This window comes from Macaca nemestrina, chromosome 1, assembly GCF_043159975.1.
Source record: "Macaca nemestrina isolate mMacNem1 chromosome 1, mMacNem.hap1, whole genome shotgun sequence".
Lineage (NCBI taxonomy): Eukaryota > Metazoa > Chordata > Mammalia > Primates > Cercopithecidae > Macaca > Macaca nemestrina.
This window is the reverse complement of record NC_092125.1, coordinates 200,651,992-200,664,314: the sequence shown is the minus strand read 5'-3', so window position 1 is coordinate 200,664,314 and position 12,323 is coordinate 200,651,992. Positions and strand designations below refer to the sequence as shown.

The 12,323-nt window shown below is 52.9% G+C and overlaps 1 protein-coding gene and 1 pseudogene across 6 annotated transcripts in view; both read left to right on the top strand.

Moving 5' to 3' along the window:
* Positions 1-8,539, top strand: part of LOC105494669 (zinc finger protein 362) — a 40,243-nt gene extending 31,704 nt beyond the window's left edge. For all 6 annotated transcript variants that reach the window (XM_071096521.1, XM_071096524.1, XM_011763316.3 and 3 more), the window contains 3 exons: positions 4,125-4,203; positions 4,332-4,490; positions 8,093-8,539. In XM_071096521.1, coding sequence (XP_070952622.1) covers positions 4,125-4,203; positions 4,332-4,490; positions 8,093-8,209 — 355 coding nt within the window. In that variant the 3' untranslated portion in view covers positions 8,210-8,539. The remainder of the gene's footprint in view (positions 1-4,124; positions 4,204-4,331; positions 4,491-8,092) is intronic.
* A 124-nt stretch (positions 8,540-8,663) lies between these two features.
* Positions 8,664-9,896, top strand: LOC139363319 (uncharacterized; annotated as a pseudogene).
* Positions 9,897-12,323: the final 2,427 nt, after the last annotated feature.

The following is a 12,323-nucleotide window of genomic DNA, read 5'->3' as shown; positions in this document are numbered from 1 at the left end:
CAGAGTCACCTGCCCAAGGTCACCCAGCTAAGAGGGGGCAGAAGCAAGATTCGAGTGCAGTGCACCAAGGATCAGCCCAGTTCAGAAAGAAGGAAGGGGCTGGGGCATCAGGCAGAAGAAGCACATGGGGGTGGCGGTGCCAGGCAAGAGAGCAGAGCAAGTCTTTAGAGCCCCTGGGTGGGACTAGGACAGTGGAGGGTGGAGGGGCGTAGTCCAGGGCCACTAGCTTCAGCTCAGCTTCCTTGTGCTGCCTAAAGAGGAGTGACCACCAACCGGGCACTGTGGCTCATGCCTGTAATCCCAGCACTTTGGGAGGCTGAGGTGAGCGGATTATTGAGGTCAGGAGTTCGAGACTAGCCTGGCTGACATGGTCTGGAACCATAGTGGTCTACTAAAAATGCAAAAAAATTAGCTGAGCATGGTGGCACAGGCCTGTAGTCCCAGCTACTTGGGAGGCTGAGGCAGGATAATTGCTTGAACTGGGGAGGCAGAGCTTGCAGTGAGTGGAGATTGTACCACTGCACTCCAGCCTTGGCGACAGAGCGAGACTCCATCTCAAAAGAAAAGAAGAGTGACCACCTAGAGTCGGTGGACTTCCTGTCACCACAGATGTGGGCGCTGGGGCTGGGTGCTCCCCTATGGGAAGATGCCTTACAAAGAGGGGATTCTGATGTTAGAATTGAGGGCTCAGGCTTGACTTGAAGTTCAGGGACTGAAGACAAGAGGTTTGTGGCCAAAAGAACAGGCAGCATGGTCCTTCCTTATCCAACAGTTGCTCCCTGAAGCTTTTTCTGAGCCAGCCCCATGCTGGGTGCCATGCACAGGGACACAGGAGCGGGCAGAGGCAGGCCCCTGCCACTGTGACCCGGGAGGATGGCAGATGTGGAAACTTCCTTGAGAGAGGGAAGTAAGAGGTGGAGGTTGGGGGGGATCATCTGGGTTGAGTACGAGGGGTCCGCAGCCCTCCCCAGTTGGAGGAGGAATGGCATGAGCAAAGGCTCGAGGCCTGCTGGGGGGCTGCATCTGCATGTGTGTTGGGGGAGGTTGGTAAGATGCTCCTCCGGGGAGCACAGTGGCAAGAGAAGGAGGCTTTAGAAACCAAGGCCAGAATGTGAAGGGCCTTGCAAGCTGGGGAAGGGGATATGGACTCTGTCCTGGAGAAAGAGGGAGGGAGACCGTGGAGGCTGCCAGACTGGGCTGTGAACAGGTCAGAGCCCTGCAGCTTCAGCCGTGCCGAGGCCTGGCGGGGAGAGGCTGAGGCTGGGAGTCCCGGGGGAGGCTGGGCACTTGTTGCACTTGCACGGGAGGAGGCCAGAGAGGCAGCTTGCTGGTCGAGAGGGCTTGCCTGGTTCCTGAGGAAGGACCCAAATCCGCTGGAGGACTGTTGGTCAGTCAGTCAGCAAACCCTCATGAAATACACTCCGGGCACGGAAGTCGCTGATGATGTGGAACCTATTTCTCTTGTCAATGATTGACTTCAAAGAGAAAGAACTTGCTTGCCTTCATTCAGTCTGTGTCTATTTATGGAATCCCCTCTGTGCTGAGCCCATGTCAGGCGCTGGGGTGATGGTAGGGAATGAGCCCAAGGGAGTTCCTCTGAAGGAACACAGTGACCAGACATGGAGAAAATAAGTACCCATGCAGAGACTTCTGGGAAGCCGATGGCGTTGTTGCCTGTGAGGTGGGCCGCAGGGAGCCTGACCTGGTCTAGGGGGTCAGGGAAGGCTGCCCTGATGAAGGGACTTTTATGCTGAGAACAGGAGTTGGGTTTTAGCCAGGTGTTAGCTGAGGGACAGGTGTTTCTGGTAGAGGGAACAGCTTGGATGAAGGATTAGAGGTGGGAAAGGCCTCAGTGCTGGAGGAGCTAGTGCAAGGCCACTGTGGCTGGGTTTCAGGGCAAGGGGAGAAGGGGTTGTGGGGTTTAAGACAAAGGCAGCGTGAGTCCTGGGGACCCTTAGGGGTTAGGTGACGGGGAGCCTAACTAAACGAATTCCCCAGCTCTAGAGGGAATGAGGACGGGGTGAAGTGAAGAGGATGCTGGCCTCAGGCAGAGTTGGTCCAGATGACCCTTAAGGTCCTTCCACTGTAGAGAGAAGGTAGAACACAGAAATGTGCAGGTAGAACAGGGGTGCTCAGAACTGCGTCAGCTCAGCTTCTGTTGGCACAGCTATTGTGGAAGGCCAGACCCTGGGCCTTGATCCTGAGACTGAGGCCCGTCCCTGCCCTCGGGATTCCCCAGCTAGCAGAGAAGTGTGGGCGGCCTCGAGGGTCCAGTGGGGTTGGCTCTGTGGTGAGGAATGTGCTCTGGAAGCCTGTGGGGTGAGCAGTACGCTCAGGAGATTCCGCAGAGCCCCACTCGCCAACATATCTAGAAGGATGAGCTGACATTTACCGGGCCAAAGAGCCAGGGAGGTCCCAGTGCTGAGGATGCAGACATAGCCGAGGTGTGTGGAGACTTATCAGACACGGCTGGCAGGGAAGAGTCATTCTCTGACCAGGACATAGGGTGCGTACGAGCAGGGAGGGGACGCTGGACCACCTGGTGAAGGCTTGAATGACATATAAGGAATTGGGACTTTGTCAATGTTTATAATGGCAGCCAATGGGCTTATTGGTAGCAGGGAATGTTTCTTACTCAACCCTGTGTCCCTGAGTCTAGCACTGGGCCTGGCCAGAGGGGCTTTAGTTTCTTTGATGAATTTGTTGATGGGCTGATGGCAAACCCAGTCAGTGAGAGGGGCTGGGGCCTTGGAAGGAAGGAGTGGACACCCTTTTGGTAAAATCTGGATATTCCCCTCCACTTTTGTTCCTCAACAAATTAGGCAAACAAGGTTCAGGCCCAGCTGGCATTTCATTGCCTACCTGCTTGGTACAGCGGATTTGCCCAAGTAGATGCTTGAAGACACGCCCAGGGAGATGGTGCAAAGGCATGAGTGCAGAAAGCAGGGAAGCCCACTATTAGTGCATGCCAGGCTGCTGAGCTCCATTTGTGGACATCATTGCCCAGTCCACAGCCCCATCCTCACCTGGGCTGTTGGGCAGGTATAGGGTCATCAGCTCTCAAGTCACTGCCCCAGTGTCACCTTCCCCATGGGGCCCTTACCCCCATTTAAAACTGTACCCCTTCTTCCCGGCATTCATGGTCCCCCCATCTTGTTGTTTTCCCCACAGAACTTACTACTTTCTACATGTGATTTACTTGTTTATTTCACACTTGTTGCTTATTTCCTCCAGGCAGTAGCTTTTGTCTGTTTTGTTCATGATACATTCCAAATACCTAGCACAGTGCCTGGGGCATGGGTACCCAATGTGATGAATGTGAATGAATGAGTAATGATAACTGGCAAACGTTGAGTGCTTACTTTGTAGCAACACTAGGCTAAACCCTTTACATGCATTATCTGATGTTATCTTCACAAAGCCCGATGAGGTAGGGACTGTATTTTTATACCCATTTTGCAGATGAGGAAACTGATGCTCAGTGGTTTGTCCAAGGTCACCCAGCTGGTAAACAGCCAGGATGAGAATCCAGGAGTGGCAGGGACAGAAGGAACTCCCAGGAAGGACACAGAGGGGCTGAGCTTCAGGGCCGTGTTGTCCCGCATTCTCCCATTTACTGGGGTGACCATGTAGCTGTCACGGACATGTGCCTGACATAGGGTAGGGACAGGAAATAAGTGTCTGGGACCAATTAGAGGGAGATGTCTCCTTCGTCTTAGGGAAGGAGGCTGGGTGGGCAGGGAAGGTCCCGACAAAGCCGTGCATCTGTGTTCTTTGCATTGTGTGGTCTGTAGTGTGGGGTTTTTGAAAGAGAGGGGCAGTCAAATCAGGCCCCCTCCAACGCCTGCACTGGGTTGCTACCAGGGCTTTAGTGGTGGGCTGGGGACAGCAGGGACCTATGGGAAGCGGGAGGCTCTAGTCAGACTGGCAGTGGAGGGCAGAGAATGAAGGAGGAGCCATAGCCGCTGAAGTCTCCAGCTCTTGCCTGGGCTCACTCTTGGTCCTTGGGGAGCATGGGCAGTGTAGGGACTGAGAGGCTTAGGGGCCAGAGTAAGGACTTGGGGACTGGAACGGTCTTGGGGTGTGTGTCAGGGACTTCGACCTTACTGGGCTGCCCATTGCAGAATCCACACAGGCGACAGACCCTACAAGTGCCCACATCCTGGCTGTGAGAAGGCTTTCACTCAGCTCTCCAACCTCCAGGTGAGTGCCTGCCTGCCTCCTGCCCACCAGGTGGCCTGGTGCCCCCGCCACCCCCACAAGGGAGCGTGGGAAGGGGGTGGGGCAGGGGAGCCCTGGTCCTCTCCTGACCCCCTGCTGTGCCCCCACAGTCTCACCAGCGCCAGCACAACAAGGACAAGCCCTACAAGTGTCCCAACTGCTACCGGGCCTACTCGGACTCCGCCTCCCTGCAGATCCACCTCTCGGCCCATGCCATCAAGCACGCCAAGGCCTACTGCTGCAGCATGTGTGGGCGGGCCTACACCTCGGTGAGTGCCAGTCAGCCTGTGCCCTGCCCCAGGGGAGCCACTTCCTCTTCCAGGCCTCAGCTGCTTCCCCCTGTTTAGATCTGTGCCGACTCTTCCCATTTTCCAGACAAAGAAATTGAGACCTAGGGAAGGGAAGTGACGCCCTGAGATCACAGGGAAGAGTAGAACCAGGGCTTTTGCTTCCCACTTCTGGTTTCAGCTACCCCAGGCCAAGCCCCTAGCCTTCTGCTCACCTTTAGCCTGAGTCTCCAAGGCCCTGGAACACTCACGGCAGTGGCAGGAGGCTTTTCACCTGTTCTGCAGAGCTACAGAGAGAGAAGGGCCTTCCTGTCACCCAGGAAGCTGCAACCACCATTACGGCCACAAGGTGGCGCAGTGACGTCCACAGCCACCCTCATCTCAGGAAAGGCCTGAGCCGCCCAGAAAGCTCAGAGCATTCAGCCCCCATCCCTGGGTGGGAATTTCCCCAAACGAGGGCCTTTCGGCACCCAGAACTACCATTCACCCCCAGGTGAGTCGCTTGAGTGTGGGCTTCTGGTCGATTTAATATTCTAGTTCACAGACCCCATATCCCCAACATAGAGGTCACTGAGCCTCAGTTTCCTCATCTGTCAAATGGATGAACTCACAGGGCTGTTGGCTGGCACAGTGGTGCCAAATCAACCTGAGCTAGTACCATTATTTAGTCACTCAGTCTTTACTAAACACTTCTGCCTGGTGCTTGGGCATTGGGATGATGAGCCAGACAGACCTATTTTTTGCCCCCGGGGAAGTTAAGAACTACTGTTGGAGACAAGTATTAAACAAGTGCACACGTAATTGTTTGATGGGAAATTGTGTAACTGCTGTAAAGCAGAGCCTCTCGGCCAGACCTTTCCACTGTAGGCGCTGGCCTGCGCATGGCAGGGCTCTGAGCAGCATTCCAGGCCTCCACCCACTAGATGCCAGTAGCAACCCCTCCCCAAGTGGTGACAGCCACAGAATGTCTCCAGGGAGGACACAGAGGGGCTGAGCTGCAGGGCCATGCTGTCCTGCATTCTGGAGTGCTGCATCCTGGGGGACAGCATGGCCCTGAAACTCTGCCCCTCTGTGTCCTCCCTGAGAACTCCTTCTGTCCCTGCCACTCCTGTGTTCTCATCCTGGCTCTTTGTCCCTGGGGGGGAAAATCGCCTCAATTGAGAACCACTGTGATAAAAGTGTGTTTTGAAAGACAGCAGGGAGGACTCAATGGAGCTGGGAAGGGGGGTGAGTCCAGATTGACCACCTCGGGGAGTACCACTTAGATGAAGCCTTGAAGGATAATTGGATGAGGAGGAGAAAGAGGGGAAAGAAGCTTCCATGCCCTCAGAGGGGAACACTGAGTGCAAACCCCCTGAGGTGGAACAAACTTGGCATGTTACAAGAACTCAAAGGAAATTAGGTCAGTTGGGGCCTTGCGGCTCTGTTAGGAAAGTTTGGATATTTTTTGAGGTGAAATGGGAAGCCACAGGGAGGGGACTGTCAGGGAGGTTTGTTTGTTTGTTTGTTTTTTGGTATATTTTAGAGACGGGGTCTTGCTATGTTGCCCAGTCTGGAATCAAAATCCTGGGCTCAAGGAATCTTCCTGCTTCAACCTCCAGAATAACTGGGGCTACAGGTTGTGCCACTGTGCCTGGCAGGGAAGGTATTTTTGCAAGGTCACTCTGGCTGGAGGGAGTTCATGGATTGTAGGTGGGGTCGTTGGCAGTACTTGTCAGGTGCCAGTTAGGGCTGCCACTTGCTAAGTGCTGAGTCTGTAACATGTATTCTTCCCTGAAGTTCAAAGGGCAGAGGAGGATCAAGAGGGAAAGAGGACAGAATCTGCAGGGAAAAGGGCTCCAAAGGGGTGAGCGGGAGCCCCTGCTTGGCTAGCTGATCTCCAGTCAGTCCCTGCCTCTCCCCAATGCTCAAGTTTTCCATAACCTCCTGTACCATCAACCAATCCTGCCTCATCCATACTCCTATTTTTTGAAGTACAATCCAGACATCATACTATTTCTAAAAATTTCACTTTGTCTCTAATGACAAAGACTCCTTTTTTGAGCATATCCACAATACCTTTGGAATACCAAAAAGTAATTAACCAAAGTCCTTATCATCAAATACTCAAATACCCATTCAGCACTGACATTTTCATTTGTCTTATGAATGCCATGATTGGGTATATTTACATTATTATTATTTTTTTAAATCGAGATGGAGTCTCGCTGTATCCCCAGGCTGGAGTACAGTGGCGCAGTCTCGGCTCACTGCAACATCTGCCTCTCAGGTTCAAGCGATTCTGTCTCAGCCTCCAGAGTAGCTAGGAATATAGGCACATGCTACCACGCCCGGCTATGCTTTTGTATTTTTAGTAGAGACAGGATTTCACCATGTTGGCCAGGTTGGTCTCGAACTCCTGACCTCAGGTGATCTGCCATTCTTGGTCTCCCAAAGTGCTGGGATTATAGGCATGAGCCACTGCGCCCGGCCTACATTATTCTTTTTAGGTCAAGATCCAAATAAGATTCCTACATCATAGTGGGCCAGTATATCTTTTAATCTCTAGGTCCCCTTACCCCCACTTTTTTTGTTATTCAACTGAAGAATAGTTTCCTAGCTAGGAATTTGCGGGTTGCCTCCCTCTGGTATTAGATAGCGTGTTGCCACCACATTTGAGGGCTTCCTCTGCTGGGTTCTGAGCATATTGAGGTCTGAAGTCAAGGAGCGGCAGGTGGGAGTACCGCCTCTGCGTCTGGCAAAGGCAGTTGGAAGGACGTGGCTTAGTGTGAGAGCTTCTGGGCCTGCAGTGAGCCCTGGGTCACAGCCTCACCTGCCCAGTCCTGGTGCCTTAGGTCAGATCCAGCAGAGCCAGTGGAGGACATGATAGTACCCACCTGTAGTCCCAGCTACTCGGAGCGCTGAGGTGGGAGAACTGCTTGAGCCCAGGAGGTTGAGGCTGCAGTGAGCTGTGATTGTGCCACAGCATTCCAGCCTGGGCGACACAGTGAGACCTTAAAAAAAGAAAAGGAAGGAAAGGAAATGTAGAGACTAGGGCAGGAGTGGACCTTCAACCCTTACTCCATGCTAAGGGCTTGATCTCTGTCACCAGAGCAACCTGTTGAGGTTGTTCCTCCCCCATGCCTGCTTACAGAGGAGGAAACAGGCTCAGAGAGACACGATGACTTGTCCAAGTTCTCACCACTAAGAAACAGCAGAGCTAGGCTCATGCCCAGTCCTGCTGCCTGACTGTCACTGGGATCACCAGCCAGATGCAGGCACTGTGCTCCACTGGGCCGACAGGGCTGAGGTTCAGCCAGTATACCCAGCTACGGCCCGGTGGCAAGGGGCTGGGGACCTGGCCCTGGGGAGCCACAGGTGGGCACTGCTGAGGGGCGAACTCTCCAGCCAGCACTCACCCTTGGCAGCAGTGCAGTGTCTCTAGAACCAATGGCCGATGCCCGACTGACCCTGCGAAGCTGTGGCTGTCCTCCACCCTCTGGACCGCCTACCAAGAGCCCTCCAGTGGCTGCTGGTGGGAACTGCAGCCTCTTCTCCCTCCCTTGCTGGTGGTTCCCTGTTCTGAATCTCACCCCTGCCCACAGGAGACCTACCTGATGAAGCACATGTCCAAACACACGGTGGTGGAGCACCTGGTGAGCCATCACTCACCCCAGAGGACGGAGTCCCCCGGCATCCCGGTGCGAATCTCTCTCATCTGAGCCCACTGGAGGCGCCGCCCCACCCGGCCCACTGGCAGACACAGACCCAGGCAGCACCAGGCCCCAACTCCCTCCAGGGGCCCTCCAGGAACCACCAGGCTCTCTCACCACCTTCCCAACCTTCCAGAAAGCTTGGTCCGCAGAAGCCCTGCCTGGTCCAGTCCAGGGGCGGCCAGGCCAACTGCAAGATTCTGGACTGTTTTGGTGGCATCCAAAGACGATCTCAGAGCACTTTGAACCTCTCTGTTGAGTTTTCTTTTTGTTCCCCACCCTTCACTTGCTTCACTGTTTTTTTTTTTTTTTTTTTTTTTTTTTTTTTTTCGTTTTTTTAAGTTTGTTTTGGAAATAACAGAAAAGATATTTATTGGCCAGGAAGTTGGTGCTGCTAAGACCGAGAAATTTAAAGAATCGGACAGATGGACGCAGAGAACCAGAGGGCAGTGTGGGACCTTCTCTTGCCATGGCCTCAGGTCTTGAGGGAAGGCTCAGGCCTGGGTTTCTGGACTGCAAAGGGGACCCCCAGGTGGGAGGGGCAGGAAGCAGCCGGAGTGAGCCCTTCGCCCCTGAGTGCTTGGCTCGCACCTCGAGCTGTGCCCCGGGCATCACTGAGCAGAGGGGTGCGGCAGCTTCAGGAGGCAGAAATGAGAGGGGCGGGAGATCCACAGGACCAAAGGGTGCAGTGATGGGCTGGGTGGCGGGCCCAGGGAAACGGGGTGGGGATGGGCTGGGTAAGACCTGGCCCTCCCCTGCTGCCCTGAAGACCACCCCAGTCTACCTCGGTGCTGGCCAGGAAACCTTTCGGCTACCTCTCCCACCATGCCAGACTGTGGGCAGGGGGATGGGGAGGGAGTGGGCCTGGGGCTGGGACCTCCCTCCAGAATTTCCTCCAGATGGGGGCAGTGCCCAGGGAGGGGTTATTTGTCTTCCCTGCCATGGAGTGGGAATCCCCAGCCGAGGCCCTAGCCCCTCAGCAGGGAAGGGATCCTCGGGGAGGCAGGTCCCAGGAGCAGACCCTGCCCCCAGCCCCCACAGACACACCCCAATCTGAAAGCCATGCGTGTCCGTGTATATAGGAACCATGTACAGAGCCCGGAGAAGCCCCCTACGTCCCCCCGGGAAAAAAAAAGAAAACTAGACAGAAACTCATCTATATATTCTGTATCTGGAGTTCCGTTTTGAATATTAACTGTGTTATTTTTATACACTTTTTAAGCCTTAACTCGCCATTGATTTACCAGTTTAACGTTTCCTGGGGTTTCTTTTCCCATGGGGTTCTCTGCCCCCACCCCCAGCCCTTTGTTTGACTTGCGTCGTCTGATACTCAGTATTGTAGCTTTTTGTCCGCATGTTACTCCCTGTAAATACGCTGTTATACATACTGTTAACACCCCTTTGCTTTTTCTATGGGACCTCCAGGCCACCATATTTAGAACTAGTTACCTTATTAAAAAAGAAAAAACAGTCTGTTGGCTTCTCAGTCTGCATCTTGGAGGCAGGGAGGTGAGGGCAGGTGCCCCTCAGACACTTCAGGAAGGTAGTTTGCATTCTATTTAAAAAAGGGGGTGGGGAGCAAATGAAAATCAAATGTAGGGGGAAAACACTAAAGGGGGCAAGAAACAAAGGAATTACAAACCCTCTGCTCTTTGTATTTCTCTGTTGTGAAGAATAAACTGTACCTGCACCCGGGTGGCAGTGGTGTTTGGCGTGCTCTGTGCGAGGGCAGGGCTGGGGGGCACCTTTCCATTGCTCCTCTCCCCTCCCCCGCCCCCCAGACTTGGAGAAGGAAGGAAGTGGCCTCCCTGTGGGCTGGCCTCACTCCAGGTGCTGAACTGAGTGCTTTATGTTGATTGCCTCACAACTCCCTAAGAAATGGGCAGCAAACCAAGAGAGGCTCTTTGCTAAGGATCATGCTGCAGTATAGTGGCAGTGATATAAATTGACCCAGCATTACCTAGTTCTGGAGCCTTTTTGGATGTACTAGATCTACCAGTAAGTCTCACTTCCACTGCTCCCTGAGGGGCACCCCACCCATCTGTGGGGGTCCATCATGAGTGCCTGATTTGTGGAAGTGATTCTAGGGATTAGAGGGGGAGTCCAAGACGTCCTTGTCATATATATATTTTTTTCCCATGTGGGTCAATGTTTTGACTGCCTAGGAAGGAAATTTAGTAATTAATTCCCCAAAAGTTTATCAAGTCTGGCCCTGTGGAAGCACTGTGAGGGAGAGAGAAGTGACTACCATGGAGGTCATCATCGGGAACTAATTTCCCTGAGTCCTCACAGTCCTCATGTGTCCAGACTTGGCTGCAAAATGATAGAAAGTCCAATCCAAACAAGGATGTATTGGTTTATGTAACAGGACAGTGGTCAGGCCACCTTCAGGGCTCAAAGGATGTGTCTCCAGCTCTCCACTCTGTTCTGAGTCAGCTTCAGCCTGAGGCTCCTGCGGGGTCAGCAGTTCTAGTCTTACAGTCCCCAGAGTTCCAGCAATCAAGCCTCTGTCTCTGACAAAAGCCCCAGTGTCTTCATCCATTTTATGCTGCTATAACAGGATATCACGAACTCGGTAATTTATAATGAAAAGAAATTTCATTCTGTTCATGATAAATTCCAGTCTCATAGTTCTGGAGGTTGGGAAGTCCAGGAGCATGGTGCCAGCATCTGGTGAGGGCCTTCATGCCATGTCATCTCATGCCAGAAGGCAGAAGAGCAAGAGAGGGTGAGGCCAGGCTTGGTGGCTCATGCTTGTAATCTCAGCACTTTGGGAAGTCAAAGCAGGAGGATCACTTGAGTCCAGGAGTTTGAGGCCAGCCTGGGCAACATAGGGAGACCTTGTCTCTACAAAAAAACCAAAACCAAACAAACAAAAAAACAAAGCCAGGTATGGTGCTGCATGCGCCTGTAGTCCCAGCTACTTCAGAGGCTGAGGTGAGAGGATTGCTTGAGCCTGGGAGGTCAGGGCTGCGGGGAGCCGTGATTGCACCATTTGCACTCCAGACTGGGAGACAGAACAAGATCCATCTCAAAAAGAGGTTGAGAGTGAGAAAAATGGAACTCGAAGCCTCATATCCTTTTATAATCAGCATTAATCCATTCATGAGGGTGGAGCCCTCATGACCCAACACCTCCCACTAGGCTCCAGCTCCCAGCACTGTTGCACTGGGGGTTGTTTCCAACATGTGTTTTTTTGGGGGGCCACATTCAAACCATAGCGCCCAGCAAGTCTAATTGGGTCTTCCTGGTTCTAACTGGATCATGTTGTGTGCTTGTTTTGCTTGGGTCTAGGGCCCATGCTCTCAGCCTGGAGTACAGGGTGAAGCCCTCACGTGCTTCACTTTCTGAAGCACAAGAGGTTCCACTAAGAGGAAACCAGAGTGTGTTACTAGCAGAAGAGGAAATGAATGTGTTGTAGCCAAGAACCAGCATATTTTCAGTAATGTCAGGGGCCTCATCTCTTTCTCTGAAATTGACCTCCCATAGCCTGCTTTGCCATGAAAGGATGGGCTCTGGCAGCCATATTTGTGTCACATGACCCCATTGTAGCCACAGCCGATTGGCCAGGGTGGACACCTGACTCAGAGACTTGATACATAGGTGCAGCCAGTGGTGCATAATAGCTGTCCTGATTCATGTGAGAAAATTGTGCACACCTCTTCCAAGCTCTGCATTCAGTGAGTATGGGTAGCTTGAAATCAGCCACGGTGGGATTTACACCATGGATATTGGCAAACACTACAAATCAGGGCTTTCTTTTTCCCCAGTCAACTGCTAGACATATACCAGCACACCACTGGATGGAGCTGACCCTCCTGTGAGATTCTCTATTCCATGAATTAGGAACAAGTTAGGAGATGGTGGGTACCTTAACTGGAAAACCCTATAGACTGCGGTTTGGGGTGACTGTGTTGAGCTGGATACAAGCAGAAGAACAAAGCCAGCAGAGAAAGAGCAGAAATGGACCAAGGAGACCAAGAGCTAGTGGTAACCTCTGTTCCTGTCAGTCTTCATCCTCTGGCTATGTTTAATTTCCTGTTTGTTCTCACTTCAGTGAATTTAAGTTGCTAGTGGTATGACATTGCGTTAGTTACTAAATCTGTGCCTGATTTCCTCATAC